Here is a 25,902-nt window from a genome sequence, read left to right as displayed (position 1 = left end):
GGTCGGTATGCATATAGTCTTTAGCGTACCGGTGTCATTCACGCAGGTGCTTTTCACAGCAAGGGTGTTTTTAATTCGGCACAATAAGAGTAGTGGAATAATAATTAATTATTGACTAAGATTGTGAATCAGTACATTAATATGAAAATAATGCCTTAAAATGAAAAGAAGCATTTTTTTTTCATTTTGAACCGATCAATTCATAAGTCCAAAGATTTAGTAAACAAGAAAGCATTCGAACAGCAAGTTCAAAACAGTGCTAATGCAGAGAATAGTGACTTACAGTACATCCAGATGCAGTAGATTATTTGTTTCAGTGTGTATTTGGCTTAAGAGCAAGAGTGTTTTATAGTTGAAGGTGTTTTAGAATATGCGGTGTTTAGTGAATTATGAAAATTAAACGCTAAACTATTGTACTACATAGCGTTCGTCATTGCAACGCCTGCAGTAAAGTATATGCATGTAAAAAGGTTCTCAAAAATAATCATATTTGTTTTGCTGAAACTATTTATGTACAGTTACTCTTAAAATTGTTTGTCATACAAAAATGGCACACAAGTTACACACAAACCATCATCCCGAGTAAATGGTATCATTGTGAATTGTGACTGGCTGCACAAGTGATGTAATAAACTAAACTAAATTAAACTAAAATGTTATTGCAGCCATATAGCTTGAATGAATAAAAACGCATATTTTAAATAAAGAAATCTCATGCTTTTGGTGCTTGAATTTGTGCTTCAATAATGAGATCCAGGTTTAGGAATACACAAGACGTGAAAGACGTCTTCCATTAGGTAAATTTGATGTTTTCTTGGCTTGCTGGATGTTGGTCTTATGCTCAATAATCACATTTCTCTGCATTTGCCAAAACTAATTTGCCGAAATCTAAGCGCGGACTGTAAGGGGATAAGTGCCGTCAGCGCGAGTCCCGTTCGCTGTGAAGTAAGTTAGTGACCAGCCGGCAGAGGATTCTTCAAGGTCTTAAAGCCTTCATCGAGCGACTACGTTCACAATGATGTACACTTTTTGTCCTAAACATACAATCAAGTCTGATTCACAGTGTGGGAAGTAGTAGTAAAAAGTAATTTCTTATTTCAATTTATTATTAAATCTCATTTAGATGCGCTGTGTCTGTTGTCATAACGGACACAAATATGGCGGCGAGCATCTTCGTCAAATTCGTTCATGCGTTATTCAAGAACGGTTTGACTAATCAACTTGAATTCCGTAACTTTTTGCCAGCATGGTCTAAAGATGATCTGAGCCAATTTTGGTGAAAATCAGATAAACCGTCTAGGACAAGTTCGTAAAATATTAAAATATTAAAAATAGTGAAAAAACTTGACCTTACGATTTTTTAATAGATTTTTAAATGCTGTGTCTATTTGACTCAGCATGAGCCAAGAATTCAGAAGAAAAAAGAAATCCTTCTAGACCTAATGGTTCAAAAGAAGTTGAAATTTTGGACAAGTGGTGGCACTGGAGAGTTTAATTAGAGGCTCCAAACTTGCTGTGGTTAATGTTGAGACTGTCCTCGGTGGGCTAAATTTCATAACTTTTTCATAAGCGGTTCTATGGGCTGCTGAGTGGAAGAAGAAAAATAATAAGAACGCCAACAGATACAAGTGGTGCCATCGCACCTTCAGTGCTTGGCCCCTAATTATAATAAATAAAAAACAAATAAAATGTTTAAAAATAATTAAAAAATATATATGCATTTATTGATTTTACTCGATTTAGAAAGATTTAGATCATTTCTAGGGATTTTTTAGTTCCAAAAAGACAACTAATTAAACCATTAACCATAAAAAGCATTAAAGTAACAAGAATACATACATAAGTGACTAAGTGTATAAGTAATGACATTTTATAATGGCAATGAATTTTTGGGCGAACGAGCCCTTTAAATTAACATCAGGTAATTAAAATAAACTAATAATTGAAATAGTTTTATGTCAAATAGAAATGTAAAGAAAACAAAAAATAGTTGAGAACATTCTTTTTTTCTTCAGTGCACACAAGTATATGCACACGCAGTACTCATCTCCTCTCTCTCGCTCGTCTCTCCTTTTTTGGTGAGGATATAATTTTGTAATAACAGCCTGGTTAACCTCTGATTTGAGTCGAAATCAGATGGCTGTCCGCTGTTTAAACAGTGTGGTTTCTCTCGCTCAGAGACAGCTGCATGCGAACAGGGTGATCTATTGCAGACAGCTGAGAAACCATGAGGATGCTGATTGTGCGTTCTGTCTGGAAAGACCTCTAAATAATTCTAGATCCACATACACTCCCTTTCTTCCTCGCTGTCTCTTTTAATCTTCCTCTCTCTCTTTCGTTATGCTAATATAGTCCATAATATATAACCCTGCTGAACTGCTCTGGATATGTTGATATTACTCTCCGCTGCCTGTGGTCACAAAGAGCCATTATCCTCATTTAAAGGTCTCGCCAGCCTGCGGATATACACTTTAATATTCACACATCCGTATTTACATGGTTGCGTTCCTGCACTGCATCTCAAGTAAAAAAAAAAGATCTAGAAATACACCACACCAAACTAAAATGTAATTTAAAGACATTTTGGTTTTCCCCAAAATATTAAGCAGCACATGTTCAACATTGATAATAATGAGAAATTATATTAGAATGATTTCTGAAGGATCATGTTTAAAGGAGTAGTTCACTTTTAGAATAAAAATGTACATCTAATGTACTCACCCCCTTGTCATCCAAGATGTTCATGTCTTTCTTTCTTCAGTCGTAAAGAAATTATGTTTTTTGAGGAATACATTTCAGGATTTCCCTCCATATAGTGAACTTCTATAATGTCCCCGAGTTTGAACTTCCAAAATGCAGTTTAAATGCAGCTTCAAAGGGCTCTAAATGATCCCAATCAAGAAAGAAGGGTCTTATCTAGCGAAACGATTAGTTATTTTCTAAAAACATTTACAATTTATATACTTTTTCATCTCTAAACAGAGTACACACAGAGCTAGACAAGATGAGCATTTGAGGTTAAAGAGTATATAAATTGTAATTTTTTTTTTTTTTTAGAAAATAACTAATCGTTTTGCTAGATAAGACCCTTCTTTCCTCGGCTGTGATCGTTTAGAGCCCTTTGAAGCTGCATTTTGGAAGTTCAAACTTGGGGGCAACGAGTCCATTATATGGAGAGAAATCCTGAAATGTTTTCCTCAAAAAACATAATTCCCTTACGACTGAAGAAAGAAAGACATGAACATGACAAGGGGGTGAGTACATTATCTGTAAATTTTTGTTCTGAAAGTGAATTACTCCTTTAATATTATACATAATGTTACCAAGTGTGTTGTTTGGTATTTATCAAGAGCTTAAAGAGGTGTTTTAATGTCGTCACAAGGCATTTTTCTGCAATTAACAATGAGCGTTCCCACAGATATTAATCATTTACGAGTCCCAAGGATGTGAACAGCTTAAAGTTGTCATCTCGTAATTATGGTAATTCCAGCACGACATGACTGCGGCACTCAACATCTGTCTAAAAGTGAAGGTTAAAAACTAAAGTAAAGTACTTTGAAATAACATTTTCCTTCTCGTTATTCATCACTGTCCTGTTATGTTGTTGTAAACAACAGCATGGATGGAGCCGTTTCCATAGCATTACCATGAATATTCTCAGTTAAGGCTCAGCTAACACCCAGTCTGGTGTAAAGTCCTGCCAAAGAGCCTGGCAGCGTGCGGACGACAACTGCCGCTAATGTGGGTGTCATGGCAATGAAAGGCTTCATCCCAGAAAGACGCTCGGGAGCAGTTAATCATTACATACTTAAACGGATCAGCGTTCCAGACTGTTATAGACTTTGAAACTGTTATAAACCTCAAACTGCTTACGTATGCAAATTTGTATTAAAAAACGGCCACACATATAGCATTTTATCAACTGTAAATGTCTCTGTGGCTCAGTCAAGCAGCCAATGTATGTCTGCGCTGGGAAATACAAAGCGGACTAAACAACATTTAATCCAGAAAGAGAAAAATCACTATAATTAACTTTTATTTCACTAGAGTAGCTGCACTGCATTCAGAAGATGCACGTCAGTCACCAAACCTATTTCCATTTTAAATTAATTGAGCAAATTATTAATTCAAGATACTATATGCTGAATCTAAAGGCTTTGTATTCGCTTTAAAAGCATTGTTGAATGCTGCCTTATCAGTCAGCGTACATTTCTTTGGCCTGGTTTCTGGCCGCTCGCTTGGCTAATTGGAAGTTCAGTTGTTTTCCCAGTGCTCAGTATGGCTTTCATCTCTCACTACAGATTGACACATTTGCTAACTGCTCAATAACGCTCCGTTCAGTATGCAACGTGCAGCATTTGTTATTTTGTCAAACTGTGCAGAAACAGCAGAAAAACAATCAATGGATGTGGTTGTAAACCTTTCACTAGAACGGTTTTTAAAGTTTGCTTCATTTACCTTAGTATTGACTAAGATTTTTGACCTGTTACTGGTTAAATGTGTAAGTAACACATTGTTTTTGACACCTGAACCATACTTTGTGACTTTATCAAGACCAAATTCAGGATCCTATGTAGGTTTAAAGGAAATGCCAGGAATTAACAGGGCTCTACGCTTACTTTTCTTCTGAGGAAAACTTGTGGTCCTAACTTAAAAAAATTTAGGAGCACAGTCAAAATTTCAAGAGTACCTTCTAATCAAAAATGAAAAAATCTGATCAAAAATGTGCCTTCCCATTACGATATGATATTTGACTCAAAGTGATTTACAGGGGAATTTTGTTTTTACCTTTGTTATGGCACTTTATTAAAATTATGTCACCTTCTATGGCTGATTCATTCAGGAATAAAGCAAGTGACTGTCTTTATGAATTGAATCAAAATTGAATCATTGACTCACTAGATTCCTTTAAAAACGCATGTTCATTTATAAACACAACTCGGAAAATAAAATACTGATATGATGACCGCAGCTCCTGAAAGAGCTTACAAATTCTGTACTATTGATTTCCCATGGATATCGAGTGAGAGAAACTCCTTCAGTGGCCACGTCATGACAAGCTTTGGCATGTTACCATTCCGCCAGGATGGCATCTAGCGTTTCTTGTCTCTGCCATTTTGTAAGCTATTTCTACATATTTCTGTAAGAGACATATTTTGTGTTATATTAAGCCCTACAAGTCTTAATACCTTGGTTTCCCTTTAAATAGTTTTGTTATATTAAGCCATTCAGGTCTTAATACCTGGGATTGCCTTTAAATAGTTTTCAATGATTAATCAAGCTTGACTAAAATGTACGATTTTCTAACCTTTAGCCCCTTGAACAAACTTTTCTCTAACCCTAAAGAAAAGACATTTTACCACAGTTTCCTCCTAACGCACGCACAATACAGTTGTAAGCAGGTAATAAGTTAGCAAGTGATTTTAGCTGATAGGGTACAATTTAAAGTATTTTTAGTATCAAAGGCCTAATGGGATAAAAGCCGCTTGGATGTAATTTTCTCCTAAAACAAAACCACTACAGCACTTTTCTAAACATCTGTAGTACTTCCACTAAGGCAGTCATGATATTAAATTTTCATTACACGATTATCTCCGACAAAAGAATTCATGACAAAGATATAACTATATCTATAAAAATTTGAATTATGATGATTATATTTTGTGTTTTATCTTTTTTGGAAATCATTTGCCTTCAAAAGCGTGCCGGGATGCCTGGAATGGCTTTAATAATGAAAATACAGTTAAGCGCAAGATGTGCAGCACCAATCTGTCACAGACATTACATTATAATGAGAACACTATTGTATCAGAATGTATTAAAAAGCACATTCACAGCATGAACTAAATTTGAACTAGCACAGTTAAGTTCAGTTGTGCATTTGCATCTTTTTGGTGGAGACGAAAGTCCTAATATTATGCTTATAATATGTACAGTGCCTAGCGAAAGTATTCATAACCCTTTTCACATTTTATGTTGCTTTTGTTGGATGGGTCAGACGCACATTTTCAGGTTTTTCCAGAAATGTTTGATTGGGTTCAAGCCCAGGCTCTGGCTGCCACTCAAGAACACTCACAAAGTTTTCTATAAGCCACTCTTGCTGTGTACTAAGGGTCTATTGTCCTGTTGAACCTTGAATCTTCTCCCCATTCCGAGGTTCTGAATGCTCTGGAGTAGGTTTTCATTAAGGCTCTCAATCTCAATATTTTGGTGCATTGAGCTTTTCTTCTACTCTGACGAGTCCTTCAGTCCCTGCCACTGAAAAACAGCCCCACAGCATGAGGCTGCTACCAGCGCACTTTACTTTTGTGATGGTACTCTGCAGGTGATGGGCAGTTCCTGGTTTCTTTCAAACATGATTCTTGGAATCAAGGTTTATCAGACCAGAGAATCTTGTTCCTCACAATCTAAGTGTCCTTTAGGTGCTTTTTGGCAAATTCCAATTGTGTTTTTATTTGTATTTACTGAGGAGAGGATTGAGTCTTGCCACTCTGCCATAAAGCCCAGATTGGTGGAATGTTGCAGTGATGTTTGTCCTTCTGTAAGTTTCTCATGGAGCTCATCTAGAGTGACCATCAGCTTCTTGGTTACCACTCCAACCAAAGCCCTTCTCTATCAGTTGCTTAGTTTGGCCAGGAGGCCAGCTCTAGGAAGAGTCGTGGTTGTTTCAAACGTCTTCCATTAAGGGTAACAGAGACTACATGCTTCTGTGAACCTTCAATGCAGGAAATGTTCTTCTGAAGTCAGACCAGATGTGTGGCTTCATGCAGTTTGTTTCTGAGCTCTACAGGCAGTTTCTTTGACATCAGAGGCTGCTTTTGAATCTGAATTTGAATTGAATTTGCCACAGGTTAACTTCTCTCGAAGTGTAGTAACATCTACAAGCAATATGAATGCTCCTGAGCTAAATTTCAACATTCCCAGATAAGGGTATGAATACTTACGCAATGAATAATTTTTTCAAGTTTTTATTTTTAATAAATTTGCAAAGATGTTAAAACTTGTTTTTTTTTGCTGTGCCATTATGTATGTAGAGTATGTAGTGTAGATTGATGTGGAGAAAAATAAATTTAAAGCAGTTTAACATAAGCAACATAACAAAATGTGAAGAGGTATGAATACTTTCGCAAGGCACTGTATATATCCGATTATTCTTCACTCTTTTGCTTTAGCTCATACAGCTCAAATGGCCATTATTGGCTATGACTGGATTTAAAACTATTATATTCCTTTTAGTTGTTGTTTTTTTTAAAACACTGATGCATTGTAAATAATATGGCAGTGTTATTTTTGATGACAGACATATTTCATTTTTTAAACGCCAAGGTTATTGTCAATGCAGATATATTGCAAAACCTCTAGCAACATGATATCAATATTTAATTTCTTAAATATCAGTTATAATCAATACTGGTATACTGCAGCACACATATCTTCCACAAATTGTTTTGCATGAATGCAGAGAAATGGATTTGTTACCAGAAAAATATAAACATTTATTATAAAACACAGTTATAAAATGCTAAAAGTGATTGAAATAAATATGACAAATAGGACACTGCCTGCTGAAGTTCTTCAATATTAGATTTAAGAACTGTGCTACTCAATCAATATTTAATTAATCTTTCTTTTGCTATTGCAATGCAATTCAGGGCCATAAAAAAAGAAAATTTGCCATTGTAAAAATGTATCCTTTTGTTAAAGAGATTTAGAGATAGTTCACCTAAAAATAAGAATTCCATATCTTTATGACTTTTTATTCTGTGAAACACAAAGATGGCATTTGTTTCCATACAATTCATGTTTCGGACACTACTGACTTTGTATGGATGAGAAACACTATAAAATGTTCCACAGAGTAATAAAGTCATGCAGGGTTGGATCAACAAGAAAGTGAGTAAATAATGACAATGATAACATTTTCAGGTGAACGATCCCTAATTAAGAAAATGATGTCCTTGTGTGTGCAGGACATTGTCCATGTATGGTGGCTTTTACTGGAAAGCAGGCCGGAAATGCTAGAAAATGATTTTCTGCAGTGAGATTAGAGGAGCAAAAGGGTGAAAAATAGAGGATGAAAAGAAAAGAAATGGGGTAAGTGAGGTAAAGAGCGAGAAGAACAGCATTAGAGAGCGAGATGGGAATGCTTCTGCTTTTTGCCCTCTCAGCATTTTCTCTATGAGCAGTCCAGTGTGTCTGGAATACTAAACATGGTGAACATGCACTGCTCTTCCAGCAGACCCAATCTTTTTTTACGGCTGTGTGTGTGCGTGTGTGTGCATGTGTGTTCTCTACATGAAAATAGCTGTGTGTCTCCTGTTTTAAATAACAGTTATCATGACTGATGAAGGTAATATATGGAGGTGCAATGTAGCTAGGAGCTTTAGTCTGCATAATTATATGATATATCATAATCATAGCCTTGCACACGCACACACACGAGTGCTTGGACATCCTCATTTAATGATAAATGACAGTATGTAAATACAAACATGGGTGGCTGAAACACAAAAATCAGGCGCATATGGTTTTTTGTATCACCCACTCCTCTCTTTCTCTCACCTGGCACTGAAGTTCCCAGCGCTACAAACACCACTGCTGTAACGGAGTCTTTGAGCCCGATGGTGCAGCCGAAGTGGCATGCCAGGTCTCCGATGAAAGCCGTCAGAACACCAATCATGATGATTGACACCACGAAACACGCCCACCCGTTCCAGTAGTCAGTGGGTGGGACAAAGGCAAAGAGAACTTTCCAGAAGACAGTGAGGAAATGCATGACGTAATCAAAGCAGGAGGGGAGCTTCTCCTCTCCGCATTCTTCATCGTCATCATCCTCACCTAGAAGAAAGTAACGAGAAATAATTAAATATGACTTCATAGAAGGTTAATAACCTGTAAGTGCTGAAATTTGGCACAGGATTTATCCTGTACCATTAGTGCTATGGAAAACGAATGATATCTCAAGGTTACATTTTATTGGACACGATGCATCAAGAGCCAGGGTGTAAACTTTTGAACAGAATGAACGTGTACATTTTTCTTATTTTGCCTAAATATCATATTTTTTTTCTATTTAGTACTGCCCTTTAGAAGCTACAGAAGACACTCATTTTCCAGAAGACAAAATAAGTTAAATTTACCCTGATCTTCACATTCCAAAAGTTTTCACCCCTCGGCTCTTAATGCATTGTGTTTCTTTCTGAAGCATCAGTGAACGTTTGAGCCTTCTGTAATAGTTGGATATGAGTCCTTCAGTTGTCCTCAGTGTGAAAAGATGGATCTCGAAATCATACAGTCATTGCTGGAAAGGTTTCAAATACACAAAAATGCTGAAAAACCAAAGAATTTGTTGGACCTGGAGGACGGTTTAACTGTTCAGGGACTTATGAACAACTATCACTAAACATAAAAACACATCTGTGGATCATTCAGGAAAAAACACAGTGTTAAGAATCAAGTGTATGTAAACTTTTGAACAGGGTCATTTTTTAAAAATTCAACTATTATTTTCACTTGTGGGCTATATGTAAACGTCTTTTATGTGAAATATCTACAAATATCTAAATATTATGTAAAATACTACATAAAAAAAAACATGCATTTTGCTTGATCCCTCTTATTTTGGTAAAATAATTAACATTTTGCAGATTCTGCAAGCTGTATGTAAACTTTTGACTTCAACTGTATATATTTTGTACCACATACCAGGTCAGCCATGTGCAGTATAGCTAAAACCTTCACATACATGCACACACACAGCCTTTATCGATAAGCAAGGGCACACAGTGTGCATGTGTGTGTGTTCAGGAGGGTTGTAATCTGTTTGATATTCTGTTGGCGCTGCGTTTCCTTGAGAGCGTAAAGAGAGCTGCTTCCAGACGCCCACACGGTGCTCTCTTACAGGTGAGGCTGTTCCTTTAAAGTGTGATTAGATGCTACAGGATGTTCAGAAAGCTCGCCTATTCACAGCGGCGGCTGAGAGCAAATGCATTCAAGTCTCTGGCAAGGGATTTAGTCATTGTTTCGCTAAGACATCCATTCTGTTCATGGGCAAAAACCTGATTGCACACTGTGATTAAAAGGATTATTGATAAAGTAGATGCTTAGGCTAGAACACAGACACACGCAAATGCTTAGACATAACAGTCACACCGAGGATTAAAAATAAACAAAAAAGGTGTCAAATAAAAACTTGAATGAATCACCTCAAATACAAAATGATTCAAAGACTGAATCATTATGAGTCGCTGTTGAAGATTCAGAGAGAACTGTCAGCTGATCTACATGAGTGTATGTGTTTGTTCATCACAGGCCAAGAGTATTTGAAGGTCACGGTGATGTTTGCTGTCACTGCAGCACATGTGTGTAAATACGCATGCATCTGTGCTAAAGAGACAGAGAAGGTCAACGTGAAGCTTTATGTGCCGTCCAGCAGTGTGTCCGAAGGGAGTAAACGGCTCATAAAAGAGCATCAGTTTGCTTTCAGACCAGTCACCATACATACATACACAAAGTCATTGACAATTAAAAATTTAAACAAGATAAAGGAAAGGACGTGATGGAAGACTGACTTGACTTGAAGCAAACTGACTTGAGAAGCAAAATTGTGTAAGTTACTGTTTTATATAAATCTAAATATAGTTTCTACAAGAGAGGTTTTGTCAAATTTAGCTTGCATTTGGCAATGATTTTGCCCTAAATGAGGACATACTATAGACTTAAATATTGTTTTTAAATAAATGTATAAACGTATCATTTAAATAAATTAAATTTAATGGACTAAAATGATTATTTTAGTATTATTTATATATTATTATACTATATATTACAATTTTTCATTGTAGCTTTTATTTTTACATTTTCAGTTTTCATTTTATTATAGTTTATGTTTTAGTCATTTTTTTACAAGTTATATATATATATATATATAACAATTCTTTCTGGTCCTCAAATCTGATTGGCTGGGAGGAGTGCAATATTCTAGTGACATCGGAACTCCAACTGTTTTACTGTTGGTATCACTCCGCTGGTATTTCTTAAAGCAAATGTCATGGTGGATGCCCAAATTCACTTTAATTTTATAGATGAAAATGTACTTGTTCAGACTTCAAATATTTGTTAATAAAGATAACGTCTATTTGAAAATTTGCTTAGATGTTGTTAGAGATGTGAGCTCCAGGGTGTCTGCAGTCATTCAGCGCTCATGAACCCCGCTGAGAGCAGCCTTATCTCGGCCAGTTTTCTGTAATTTCACATGGTCCTTGAATCTGATTGGCTGAAAGGAGTGTGATATTCTAGTAATATTGGAACTCCAACCATTTTAATGTTTGTATGTACTAAATGTAGTTTTAAGGAAGAATGTACAGTCGTGGCCAAATGTTTTGAGAATGAAACAAATATTAGTTTTCACAAAGTTTGCTGCTAAACTGCTTTTAGATATTTGTTTCAGTTGTTTCTGTGATGTACTGAAATATAATTACAAGCACTTCATATGTTTCAAAGGCTTTTATCTACAATTACATGACATTTATGCAAAGAGTCAGTATTTGCAGTGTTGGCCCTTCTTTTTCAGGACCTCTGCAATTCGACTGGGCATGCTCTCAATCAACTTCTGGGCCAAATCCTGACTGATAGCAACCCATTCTTTCATAATCACTTCTTGGAGTTTGTCAGAATTAGTGGGTTTTTGTTTGTCCACCCACCTCTTGAGGATTGACCACAAGTTCTCAATGGGATTAAGATCTGGGGAGTTTCCAGGCCGTGGACCCAAAATATCAACGTTTTGGTCCCTGAGCCACTTAGTTATCACTTTTGCCTTATGGCACGGTGCTCCATTGTGCTGGAAAATGCACTGTTCTTGACCAAACTGTTGTTGGATTGTTGGAAGAAGTTGCTGTTGGAGGGTGTTTTGGTACCATTCTTTATTCATGGCTGTGTTTTTAGGCGAAATTGTGAGTGAGCCCACTCCCTTGGATGAGAAGCAACCCCACACATGAATGGTCTCAGGATGCTTTACTGTTGGCACGACACAGGACTGATGGTAGCGCTCACCTTTTCTTCTCCGGACAAGCCTTTTTCCAGATGCCCCAAACAATCGGAAAGAGGCTTCATCTGAGAATATGGCTTTGCCCCAGTCCTCAGCAGTCCATTCGCCATACTTTTTGCAGAAGATCAATCTGTCCCTGATGTTTTTTTGGAGAGAAGTGGCTTCTTTGCTGCCCTTCTTGACACCAGGCCATCTTCCAAAAGTCTTGGCCTCACTGTGCGTGCAGATGCGCTCACACCTGCCTGCTGCCATTCCTGAGCAAGCTCTGCACTGGTGGCACTCCGATCCCGCAGCTGAATCCTCTTTAGGAGACGATCCTGGCGCTTGCTGGACTTTCTTGGACGCCCTGAAGCCTTCTTAACAATGCAGTGGAAAGTTTTTTTCCGGATTAAGTTAATTTTCATGGCAAAGAAGGACTATGCAATTCATCTGGTCACTCTTCATAACATTCTGGAGTATATGCAAATTGCTATTATAAAAACTTAAGCAGCAACTTTTCCAGTTTCCAATATTTATGTAATTCTCAAAACTTTTGGCCACGACTGTACTTGTTTAGACTGTGGTCTGTTATTAAAGATAGCGTCTATTTGAAAATTAGCTCCAGTGTTTTCAGAGATGTGAGCTCCAGGGCATAAGCGGCTGTTCAGTCCTCATGAACCTGCCGAGAGCAGCCTTACCTTGGCAAGATTTTTTGTTTGGCAATTTGCCGTTGGCTCTGATGTCTCTATATCACATGGTCCTCAAATCTGATTGGCTGGGAGGAGTGTGATATTCTGTTGACATAGGAACTTTAACCGTTTTACCATTTATATCACTCTGCTAGCAGTAATTCTCATAGCGAGTGTCATGGTGGACATCCAAATCCACAACAATTTTATAAATATTACTGTTTTTGTGTCACGGATTGTAGTTTTAAGATTTTTTTTTTTAGGTGAAAATGTACTTGTTTAGACTTCAAATATGCTGTTTGTTAATAAAGATAATGTCTATTTGAAAATTAGATGTTGATGTTAGATGTTGCTGGAGATGTGAGCTCCAGGGTGTCTGCAGTCGATCAGCCCTCATGAACCTGCCGAGAGCAGCCTTACCTCGGCCAGATCTTCTGCAACTTGCCGCTGGCTCTTATGTCTCTATAGTGGTTAAACATGAGAGATAATTAATTTGAGGTCAATCTAATGGGCAGCCTTTGGTGTCATTAATCTATAATTTTTTTCCAGAGCAGTTTTGGCTGAGGGCAAAATCTCATCAGGTTATATTTTATGTAAATTTAGCACTTCAGCGATTTATTTATCACTTTATCTATTTTTCATCTAATATTCATAGTTTATTTCAGCTTTATTTCAATTACTGAAAGATATATATATTTTTTTAAGTTTTAGTTAACAATAACAACACTGTTCCTAACCCTCAACGATTACTCAACTTAACAAATTGTTTTGTTTACTATAAATTATTTATGAGAAAATGCTTCATGAATCATTTGCCCAATTAAGGATATCCCCAAATGTTTCCGGAGGGAGGTTTACGTCACATGTAGCTAATATCTGGGGACAATTTTTTTGGTCAATCTATAGATAAGTAGGCCCACACACACTTGCTCATGTTGTGTTTACTCTGTCCTTATCTTTTGATATAAATCATCTTGCTGCGCTGCAGAGTCTGACATTTAGCAAAGCTTTTAATCTTTAAACTCTTCAATTTACTGCCATTAGCTGCAGACCTTTTCCGTTTCTTTGTCCCTATCTGTGTACATTTGCGTATATGTGCATGTGCGTGTCTGCGTGTCCTGATAAAAACTCATGGAGAAATCTTGGTTAGATAAAAAAATAAAACACTTTTCCATTGGCCATCTATCAATGATGGCAATGATTAATGCATGTACGATATTAGGTAGGATGTTTACACTGACTTTTTCCATATTGAAGGTAAATGGTGACCAGGGGTTGCCAAGGCCCAAAAAATTACAATAAAACCATAAAAGAAGTATCATATAAACTGTCTATATGACTTCAATTCTTATTAATATGACATGAAAATGCACATACTAAAATCTGGGACATTGTGATTTGCTAAATAACATACTAGAACGACTGATGTTTAGCATTACTGACAACCTTGCGCTGACATGTCTTAAAACAACAAGTCTGCATAAACTTAAATCAGAATAAAATGTGAAAGGTCTAGCGGAGGAAAAGACTACTGAATCATCAACTGATTCACTGAAAAGACTCATACTTAAATCAGATACTTGATATATAAGTAATACGGGTTTCGAATGACAAGAGGGTGAGTAAATGATGACAGAATTGTATGTGAAACCCTTTAAATTAATCTGCATACACTACCAGTCAAAAGTTTTTGAACAGTAAGATTTTTTATGTTTTTGAAAGAACTCTCTTCTGCTCACCAAGCCTGCAATTATTTGATCCAAAATACAGCAAAAGCAGTAATATTGTGAAATATTTTTACTATTTAAAATAACTGCTTTGTAATTTGAATATATTTTAAAATGTCATTTATTCCTTTGATCAAACTAAATTTTATTATCATTACTCCAGTCCTAAGTGTCACATGATCCTTCAGAAATCATTCTAATATGCTGTTCAAGAAACATTTTTATTATTATTATTATCATCAATATTTTAAAAAGTTGAGTACATTTTTTTCTGACATAAAAAGCTTTTGTAACATTATACACTATACTATTCATATATATATATATATATATATATATATATATATATATATATTACAAATTAGGAAAGAAGTGATGATAAAGACATTTCTAATGTTACAAAAGATTTCTAAATGCTGTTCTTCTGAACATTCTCTTCATCAAAGAAACCTGAAAAAATCATGTGACTGGAGTAATGATGTTAAAAATTCAGCTTTGAAATCAGGAATAAATTACATTTCAAAATATATTAAAATAGAAAACAGCTATCTTAAATAGTAAAAATATTTCAAAACTGTACTGTTTTTGCTGTACTTTAAATCAAATAAATGCAGGCTTGGTTAGAAGAAGAGACTTTAAAAAAACATTAAAATTCTTACTGTCAAAAACTTTTGACTAGTAGGGTATATGAAAGAATTCTTGAATGAAAATGAAAAAAAAAAAGCTATTTTGAAATCAACCAACATAACTACTGTAGATGCTTTATGAAAAGACTCGGTCTGACAGAAAGCTATGTCTAGCAGTATAATACTGGTGATTACAGGTCAGTTCTGACAGCAGAGCAACACAGACGTACACACAAACACACACACAAAGGCTTTTAACCTTGCTTTGCCCCAGAGCACAAATTGGCACACTGAGAGGTGTTCAAGTGTGAATCACTAAGTCACCAACACCTGATCCAAACAAACACACACACACACACACACACACACACACACACACACACACACTTACACGGCTAGAGCAGAAGCCACTATGCTCATCAGTCTCTCTAAGGTCGTGCTGCGAGTGCTAATTACTTCAGAGGAAACAAACCGAAAAAAAACCTTTATCGTTTTTCTCTTTCTCCACCTCTATCTATTTTCTTTCTCTCCTTTATATAAAAGAATCGAGACTCTTTTGTGCAGCGTTGGTGAGGTGAAGCACGGCAGCCACCAGGGGGCGCTTGACAGCAGCGAGTACCGGTGCTTTTGAAATTTCAAATGGAAACCACAAATGCAACCTTTGCAATCTATATAACCTAGGGATGTCTAATCCTGCTCCTGACGGGCCTAACCTCATTAAACACACTTGAATCAGCTAATGAAGCTCTTTAGAATTACTAGAAACTTCCAGCCAGGTGTATTAACTCTAGAAGATGGCCCTCGAGGAGCAGGATTGGACATCCCTGATAACCCAATCGAAAACAAAGTGCTAATCAGTGGTATTTAACTAAAAATGTATTTTATGACAACAATAATAACGTAAAAGCCTTGCAGACACTTTTGGCAACACATATGAGCGATTATTGTCTTGATTATTGTCTTTTTTTAATGAACCACTAAATCAGACCTCCCAGTGCTCCTCACAAACTGAAACACTCACCAGCGCTGACTGTGATGGCCTCGATGAACTGATCCCTCCAGCTGTTGGTGCCAACCAGAAGAGCCAAGTTTGTCTTTTTAATCAGTTTATCAACTGTGTTCTATAGAGGAAAGGAGAGAGAGAGCACACAAAGAAAATGAATGGCCGTTTCATTATAGTCCAGTGCAACTTCACTGGAATAAACAAACACACACACACTTCAGACAAAGTGGACTATAGTTCATCGAGTGCTTCTGACTGCTCTCTGGTCTGCCCCGCTGTGAAGTGTGTGTATGTTTCTGCATGGCGAGTGCGTGTGGGCTAAAGAGCACGCGTGTGCATGTGGATCGTCCTGAAGTGTGTGGAGGCGATCGATGAGATGTAAACATTTAAGATCTTAGAACTTTCCTGACAGAATGTCACAGAATGTGTATGTGTTTCCATAACCAACAAGGAACTTTTCTACAGAAAAATATTTACACATTTGCGGTCTGATTCATGTGACCAAAAAGGTTAATTTAGTCGATTCTAAATGTTGCAACCCAGTGTAATGTTTGCGTGCTGTAAATATTAAAGGGATAGTTCACCCAAAAATGAAAAATCTGTCATTAATTACTTACCCTCATGTCATTCCAAACTCTTAAAAATAAAGGTTTCAAAAGGGTGTTTTCGCAGTGATGCCATAGAAGAACCGTTTTTGGTTCCCCAAAGAACCTTTCAGTGAAGAGTTCATAAAAAAACAACATTTTGAAGAATATTTAACAAAATCTAAAGAACCTTTTCTGCATTTAAAAGTTTTTTAGATGTTCAAGGTTCTTCATAGGACCATCGATGCCAATAAAGAACTCTTATTTTTAAGAGTGTAAGGCCTTCGTCCATCTTCGGGGAACACAAATGAAGATATTTTGAATGAAATCCGAGAGCTCTCTGACCTTCCATAGACAGAAAGGGAACTACCACGATCAAGGCATAGGAACGTAGTAAAAACATAGTACATTGTTAAAATAGTACATGTGACATCAGTGGTTCAACCGTAATTTTATAAAGCTACGAGAATACATTTTGTGCCTTTACCATGGTAGGATTCATGCTGTCTATGGAGGGTCAGAAAGCTCTCAGATTTCTTCAAAAAAAATTTAATTTGTTTTCCAAAGATAAACAAAGGTCTTACGGGTTTGGATGAACTATCCCTTAATGATCCACAGTCCATATACACTAAAACATTATGTCTTTTTTGTGTGTTTTACAGGTTTAGAACAAAATGAGGTGAGTTAATGGTGACAGAATTGTCATTTTTGGGTGAAAGCTGCTTTAAGGCTGGAATACACCACACAACTTTTGCCCTGAAGTCGGGTGTAGTTGCTGAAAGTTAGAGCCAGTCTTCAGAATAGAGTCGAAAGGTTCAACAGAAAATCATGTAGTGTATGATGGTCACATACTTTTTTTGGACACGTTTTTTTTTTTTAGCTTTAGACATTGATATTTTGAGCTGATTTTTGTTGTGATCGGAACAACTTTAAAATCTGGTAGTGTATGATGGCAGTATGCGCAATGCATACGTCCTACATTATCCACCCGGAACAGCTTTTGTGTATAACTGTTAGCGCAAGCTAAAGAAAAGTGATTACTATGTTTTAAATATGGATATTTTTCTTACAGAAACGCATCAATATGCTACAGGAGGCCTTTAGTCACCTCTGTGAATGAGCAGTGTGGAACACTTTTTATTATAGATGGATGCACTTTATTGGACTTCTTTTGGACTGTTGAACAGAAACACCCACCCACTGCCATTATAAAGCTTGGAAGAGCTAGGATAATTTTTAATGTATCTCTGATTGGATTCGTCTGAAAGAAGAAAGTCATATACACCTAGGATGCCTTGAGGGTGAGTAAATCATGGGATAATTTTCATTTTTGGGTGAACTAACCCTTTAAAGTCGACAAGTGTATGATGCCTAATCAACAAATGGGAAATATGTAGCCGAAATAGCACACCTTGAATTCATAAGATTCCTCGATGATAACCTCCAGTTTGGGGTGATCTCCTAGCATCGGCTTCCCCATTTCAGCAATGCGTCGTTCCTCTTCCTCTTCTCCTGTCAGAGGCTCCTGCTCTTCCTGCCCTGCCTCTTTCTCCTCATCTAGAAACAAACACACCAGTCAGAAAGTAGAAAAAAAACCCCCGTCAAACCAGCCACCTTATACAGTTGAAGTCAAAAGTTTACATACACCTTGCAGAATCTGCAAAATGTTAATTATTTTACCAAAATAAGAGCGATCATACAAAATGCATGTTGTTTATTTAGTACTGACCTGAATTAGATATTTCAAATGAATGTATAAAAAATGCCCCTGTTCTAAAGTTTATGTACCCTTGATTCTTAATATTGTGTTGTTACCTTAATGATCCACAGCTGTGTTTATATTTTGTTTAGTGATAGTTGTTCATGAGTCCCTTGTTTGTCCTTAACAGTTAAACTGCCTGCTGTTAAAAGGAAAAGTCCTTCAGGTCCCACAAATTCTTTGGTTTTTCAGCATTTTTGTGTATGTAGCCCTTTCCAACAATGACTGTATGATTTTGAGATGCATCTTTTTACACTGAGGACAACTTAGACACTCACATGCAACTATTACAGAAGGTTCAACATCTTTATTCTGTTCAAAAGTTTACACCCCTGGCTCTTAATGCATCGTTTTTGTTTTTTTCTGATCATACAGTCATTCTTGAAAAGGGTTCAAATATACAAAAATGCTAAAAAAAGAAACACCAAAGAATCTGTGAGACCTGAATGATTTTTCTGAAGAACAGTGGGCAGTTTAACTGTTCAGGACACATTCATTTTTTATAAATTTAACTATTATTTTCTCTTGTGGACTATATGTATATATGTTTTATGTGGAATATCTTATTTATGTCAGTACTAAATAAAAAATAACATGCATTTTGTGTGATATCTCTTATTTTGGTAAAATAAACATTTTGCAGATTCTGCAAGGTGTATGTAAACTTTTGACTTCAACTGTATTTTAAATTATCGTTTGTGGATCAATAGGTTTCTGTGGATAAACTGGATTGTGTAAATACAGTGAACACAAAAATTTGGCTCTGTGGGGGAAAATCCTTTAAGAGGTCAAAATCACATATCTTCGTTGATAAATTTAGAAAACGGGTCCATTTCATGAAACATACTTTTATAATAGAATACACACAGACCACTGTGACCCTGTATATGAGAAATATGTCAGGGGCAGGATTTTTCCTTCATTTGTTTCATGTGATGAAGCTTCTATGGGCCCAATGGGATTCTGGGTAAGTAAGTGTGTGATATAAGCAACCCTTGATCATGTGACTGGGTTTAGCCCAATCAATCACCCACATTCACACACACAATGAAATGAGAGGGTCAAAGGAAAGCAGCAGATGCAGACCTAAAGGCACGGAGGTATGATGAGGTTTGGAAAGGAAAACAATTAGGTTACAGTAGAGACACATGCGCACACTGATGTGGACAGACAAAAGGGAAGGCCTGGGAAAGAAGAAAATGAAAATCCTTTGGGCAGCACCATGGTGATTTCAGCGGAAATGTAATTTTTTCATGTCCGATCATATATATTCTCTCTATCACTTTCTCTTTCTGTCTCATTTGTTTCATATTTCTTCTCAGCTCACGAGCTCAGCTGGCATAGCCGCTACACCAGCAACAGCAATAGTCGTAAAACAATGTTATGATGACTACATTCCCAAGCTCAACACAAACATGAGCCTCATAGGCAGAAACGGCTGCGTAAACGAATGAAATATCTAATGGAACAAATAAATCTCAAGCCACAAATGAACCCTGAGGCATTAGTGGAGGATTCCAGCACAAGATTCACTGTCAGATTAATGGCAGAGCAACTCGTTCCTGTAGCCTAAACAGTCTATCTCTCTGTCTTAATATTTTATGTTCATCGGTTCCAGCGTAATCTCTTCATCTTTTTCTTAGACGGTAAGTTCTTTCTTTTTTTTCAAAGTGTTTTCCACTTTGCTGCCTGTTGATTTGTGAGGTAACAAAATATTCACATATCACCACCTCTTTCTGTTTCATTTGACCCACAAACATGTTTTTTAAGTTTTGTATACTTATTCGTCCTCTGCATTGTTTATGGTTCTATCTTGTCTGTCTTGAAGGACACTCACTAAATCGAAAAGAAGAACTGATTGGACAAACTGTAATGGCACAATTAGGTTCTGAAGAACAAGTCAAGATGAAAAGATTTGTTGAAAATGGACTGACCAATAACTAGCTGGAGAACAACTGAAGAAGAACAGACTGAACAATAATTCCAGCAGAGAGGTTTGATTGATATCATGCACAAATGAATTATAATAGTAACCATACAGAAATCCAATTCTTAATCCTAAAAATTAAATTCTAAATTTAATTTAAAAAGCAGGAGATGTAATTTACTATAAAACAAAAATGACAAATGTGACCCTTGACCACAAAACCAGTTATACGTTGCAAGGGTATATTTGTAGCAAAAGCTTATATATTTTTCTTTTATGCCATAAATCATTAGGATATTACGTAAAGATCATGTTGCATGACAATATATTGTACATTTCCTTCCATCAACATATCAAAACTTCATTTCTGATTAGTAATATGCATTGCTAAACACTTCATTTGGACAACTTTTAAGGAGATTTTCTCAATATTTATTTTTTTGCACCCTCAGATTGATTTTCAAATAGTTGTATCTCTACAAAATATTGTCCTGTTTTAACAAACCATACATCAGTGGCTTATTTAGCTTCAGTTATTCAGCTTTTAGTTTTCAGATGTATAAATCTCAATTTCAAAAAACTGACCCTTATGACTTGTTTTGTGTTCCAAGGTCACAAATAAAATCTTTAGATATTATTGTAAATGAATTGATGAAATATAAGCAACAGTAAGCAACACACCAATGTTAAATAATATTAATTATTATTATCCAATACATTTAAATAATAATAGAATTTATTATATGTAATGGGGGCTTCATCGACAAAAGGTTGGGAACCACTGAGATAATTAAAAAAATTATAATAAAAAAATATCAAAGTGGCATCTGTCAAAATGAAACCTTTTTTATTTTTTGTAGCAATAGCCAACAATACATTGTATGGGTCAAAATGATCGATTTTTCTTTTATGCTAAAAATCATTAGGATATTAAGTAAAGATCATGTTTAATGAAGATATTTAGTACATTTCCTACTATAAACATATCAAAACTTAATTTCTGATTAGTAATATGCATCGCTAAGAACTTCATTTGGACAACTTTAAAGGCGATTTTCTCAATATTTAGATTTTTTTTTGCATCCTCAGATTCCAGATTTTCAAATACTGTCCTATCCTAACAAACCATTCATATAAATTTCAATTAAAAAAAAAAAGACTCTTATGACTGGTTTTGTGGTCCAGAGTCACAAATAAAATCTTTAGATATTATTGTAAATTAATTGATGAAATATAAGCAATAGTATAAGCAACACACTGGTTTTAAATAATAATAATAAATATTATCCAATAAATTTAAATAATAATATAATTTATGTTATGTAATGGGAGCTTCATAGATAAAAGTTTGGGAACCACAGAGATAATAAAAAAAATATATAATAAAAAAATATCCAAGTGGCATTTGTCAAAATGAAAACTTTTTTTATTTTTTTGTAGCAATAGCCAACAATAAATTGAATGGGTCAAAATTATTGATTTTTCTTTTATGCCAAAAATCATTAGGATATTCTCAATATTTAGATTTTTTTGCAGATTGCAGATTTTCAAATAGTTGTATCTTGGCCAAATATTGTCCTATCCTAACAAACCATTCATATATTCATATCTCAATTAAAAAAAGACCCTTATGACTGGTTTTGTGGTCCATAAATTAAAATAATAATATAATTTATTAAATGTAATGAGGGCTTCATCGACAAAAGGTTGGGAACCACTAAGGTAATAAAAAATAATAATAATAAAAAAAATATCCAAGTGGCATCTGTCAAAATGAAACCTTTTTTATTTTATTTATTTATTATCTTCAACCAGCTTGAAAAAGAGTTAAAAGATGGATAGGAAGTAAATTAAAAGACCAACAGAAAGAACATCTTAGGTATAATAAAATAAACTGCTTACATTTTGATACTGTGATACATTTTGGCAATTCACTGAGACACTGCTTATTTTTTTCTATTGTCTGTAGATGTGAAACAACGAAGATTATGAGTCAGGTTTGTATGTGTGTGTGTGTGTGTGTATGTGTATGTGTGTGTGTGTGTAAATTGATATTGATTTAATAGGCTAAGGTTCTCTCTTTCTTGTTTTGTCCTTGAAAACAAGCTATCATTTTCTAGCTATCTTTTAGCTATCTTTTTACACACACACACACGCACGCACGCACGCACGCACGCACGCACGCACGCACGCATGCACGCACGCACGCACGCACACACACACACACACACACACACACTGGTTTACATGTTTTATGGGGACATTCCATAGGCGTAATGGTTTTTATACTGTACAAACCGTATTTTCTATCGCCCTACACCTACCCTACACCTAAACCTAGCCCTCACAGGAGATTGTGCACACTTTTACTTCCTCAAAAAAACTCATTGTGCATGATTTATAAGCCTGTTTCCTCATGGGGACCTGAGAAATGTCCCCACAAGGTCAAAATCTACTGGTATTCCTATCCTTGTGGGGACATTTGGTCCCAACAACGTGATGAATACCAGGTACACACACACACACACACACACACACACACACACACACACACACACACACACACACACACACACACACACACACACACACACACACACACACACACACACACACACGTTGGGTTTACATGTTTTATGGGGACATTCCATAGGCGTAATGGTTTTTATACTGTACAAACCGTACTTTCTATGGCCCTACACCTACCCTACACCTAAACCTAGCCCTCACAGGAGATTGTGCACACTTTTACTTCATCAAAAAAACTCATTGTGCATGATTTATAAGCCTGTTTTCTCATGGGGACCTGAGAAATGTCCCCACAAGGTCAAAATCTACTGGTATTCCTATCCTTGTGGGGACATTTGGTCCCAACAACGTGATGAATACCAGGTACACACACACACACACACACACACACACACACACACACACGGTCCAGCCATCCATTGCATTTATTCTCATCCAAGCATCTCTTCTGCTGTTCTTTATATTTCTTTTGTCTTTTCTTCTTACTTTCATAATAAATCTCTTTTTTTCTCATCTACTATATGAAGGTTTTAAATCATCCACTTTCACTTGTGTTACAAGCAATGCTAATCAAAGGCAACTGGACTTGATTATTAATTATTACGAAGACGATTCTCCACTCATCTGAGTGTCTTAATCAGTTTTATTGTTAATCACAGATGAAGTCGTACGGATGAATGGTAAAACATCATCATCAAAAAAAGAAAAAAAAGAAAAAAGCATAACCAAACCCAGCTGTATTTGATTGAACTCTACCTGATGTTCCTCTCTCTTTTATATATTACGTCTTAACCTCTGGATCTCTTTTTATCATATCTCACATTAATCATGCTAAAACACAGCATTAACCAAAACCAAATGAATGGAGTAAATATAAATATGATAAAAACATTTGAGACACATCAAAACACTGAAGTTTCTCATAGGAAAAAGAGCCGTTTGGTTTCCAGGAAAATAATGTTTATCTAAATGTGAGATGAAACACACTTGAACAGCCTTGGCTTTGAAGACAGCTCACAATCTTGAGCACCGAGTCTTTTTAGCCCTCCTAATCTCTCCTCATGATTTACAGCCCAGCGTCTCAACTCATTTGCTGTTGTGTCTTGACGTTTCCTTTGTGTCTAGTTATGAGATTATTGCGAGGAAACCAAATTAAACAACTCGCTTTGAAGCTTTCTTTCAGAACCTGTGAGAATCCTGAGCACACCCTATATGGTAAACTACACAACGTTTGCGTAAGAGAAGATTATGACTATAAATTAAAGGGTCATATGTGACCCTGGACCACAAAACCATAAGGGTCAATTGTTTTCTTAAATCCTAAATAATCTTTCCATTGATGTATGGTTTGTTAGGATAGGACAATATTTGGCTGTGTGCAAAAAGAAAAATCAAAATACTGAGAAATTTGCCAAAGTTGTCCAAATGAAGTTTTCAGCAATGCACATTTCTAATAAAAACAGTAGGAAACTTACAAAATATATTCATGGAACATGATCTTTACTTTATATCCTAATGATTTTTGGCATAAAAGACCCATGCTACTTATGACTGGTTTTCTAGTCCAGTTAAAAGTGTTAACAGGGTCCTAAAGGAGTAGTTCACTCTCAGAACAAAATTTACAGATAATGTACTTTTTCTTCAGTCGTAAGGAAATTTATGTTTTTTGAGGAAAACATTTCAGGATTTCTCTCCATATAATCTACTAAAATGGTGCCCCTGAGTTTGAACTTCCAAAATGTAGCTTCAAAGGGCTCTAAACGATCACAGCCGAGGAAAGAAGGGTCTTATCTAGCAAAACGATCAGTTATTTTCTAAAAAAAATTCCAATTTATATACTCTTTAAACTCAAATGTTTCGCTAGATAAGACCCTTCTTCCTCGGCTGGGATTATTTAGAGCACTTTGAAGCTGCATTTAAACCAAAGTCCTTTAAGGCAAGTCATGTCACTCGGCGGCCATCTTTGAAACGCTACTCGGGCATGCAAGTGCAGCTCCTATCTCTTTGAATGGGGAAACATCAAATTCTCCAAAACTGTTCACCAAGCTTACGATTAAATTTCATATTTTAAATCTCCAAAGAAATCCAGCAAGAACTGCCTCATAAATATGGTTCCTTGTGCTCCAATGTCGCTTATTAAAAACGCTTATTTTTCCGGCTAAATGAGTCTTAGAGCGCCGATTGTTTCTATAGCAACCAGGACTTCTAACGGCAGCTGTAGTGACGCGCTGACTTATCTAATCAACGATTGGCTCTTTCACTAAGAAGGCGGGGCTTCGCGGCCATAATGAACGTTGCATTTTTCCCCATTCAAAACTATACAAGTGACATGTCTTGGGTATTCTAAAGTCTTTGATTTAAACTGCATTTTGGAAGTTCAAACTCGGGGGCACCATAGAAGTCTATTATATGGAGAGAAATCCTGAAATGTTTTCCTCAAAAAAACAATTTCTTTACGACTGAAGAAAAAAAAAAGACATGAACATCTTGGATGACAAGGGGGTGAGTACATTATCTGTAAATTTTTGTTCTGAAAGTGAACTACTCCTTTAATTCCGTCATTTTCGAAGCAATAATCCTTGACTAACAATAAAGGAGTAGTTCACTTTCAGAACAAAAATTTACAGATAATGCACTCACCCCCTTGTCATCCAAGATGTTCATGTCTTTCTTTCTTCAGTCGTAAAGAAATTGTGTTTTTTGAGGAAAACATTTCAGGATTTCTCTCCATATAATGGACTTCTATGGTGCCCTCGAGTTTGAACTTCCAAAATGCAGTTTAAATGCAGCTTCAAAGGGCTCTAAATGATCCCAGCCGAGGAAGAAGAGTCTTATATAGCGAAACTATTGGTTATTTTCTAAAAACATTTACAACTTATATACTTTTTAATCTCAAATGCGCGTCTTGCCGAGCTTGACAAGATGAGCATTTGAGGTTAAAAAGTACATAAATTGTAATTTTTTTTAGAAAATAACCCATTGTTTTGCTAGATAAGACCCTTCTTTCCTTGGCTGGGGTCTTTTAGAGCCCTT

General features: G+C 36.0%; 1 protein-coding gene across 3 annotated transcripts in view; it reads right to left on the bottom strand.

Annotated features, from left to right (window-relative positions):
- Nucleotides 1-25,902, bottom strand: part of slc8a1b (solute carrier family 8 member 1b) — a 118,494-nt gene that overhangs the window by 5,450 nt on the left and 87,142 nt on the right. For all 3 annotated transcript variants that reach the window (XM_073826503.1, XM_073826501.1, XM_073826502.1), the window contains exons 4-6: nucleotides 18,066-18,211; nucleotides 16,089-16,188; nucleotides 8,563-8,838 (exon numbers count right to left, since the gene is read on the bottom strand). In XM_073826503.1, the coding sequence (XP_073682604.1) occupies nucleotides 8,563-8,838; nucleotides 16,089-16,188; nucleotides 18,066-18,211 (522 nt within the window). The remainder of the gene's footprint in view (nucleotides 1-8,562; nucleotides 8,839-16,088; nucleotides 16,189-18,065; nucleotides 18,212-25,902) is intronic.

Source organism: Garra rufa, chromosome 21 (assembly GCF_049309525.1).
Source record: "Garra rufa chromosome 21, GarRuf1.0, whole genome shotgun sequence".
Classification (NCBI taxonomy): Eukaryota; Metazoa; Chordata; class Actinopteri; order Cypriniformes; family Cyprinidae; genus Garra; species Garra rufa.
Note: the sequence above shows the minus strand (reverse complement) of the source record. Positions and strands in the feature narration are given on the sequence as shown.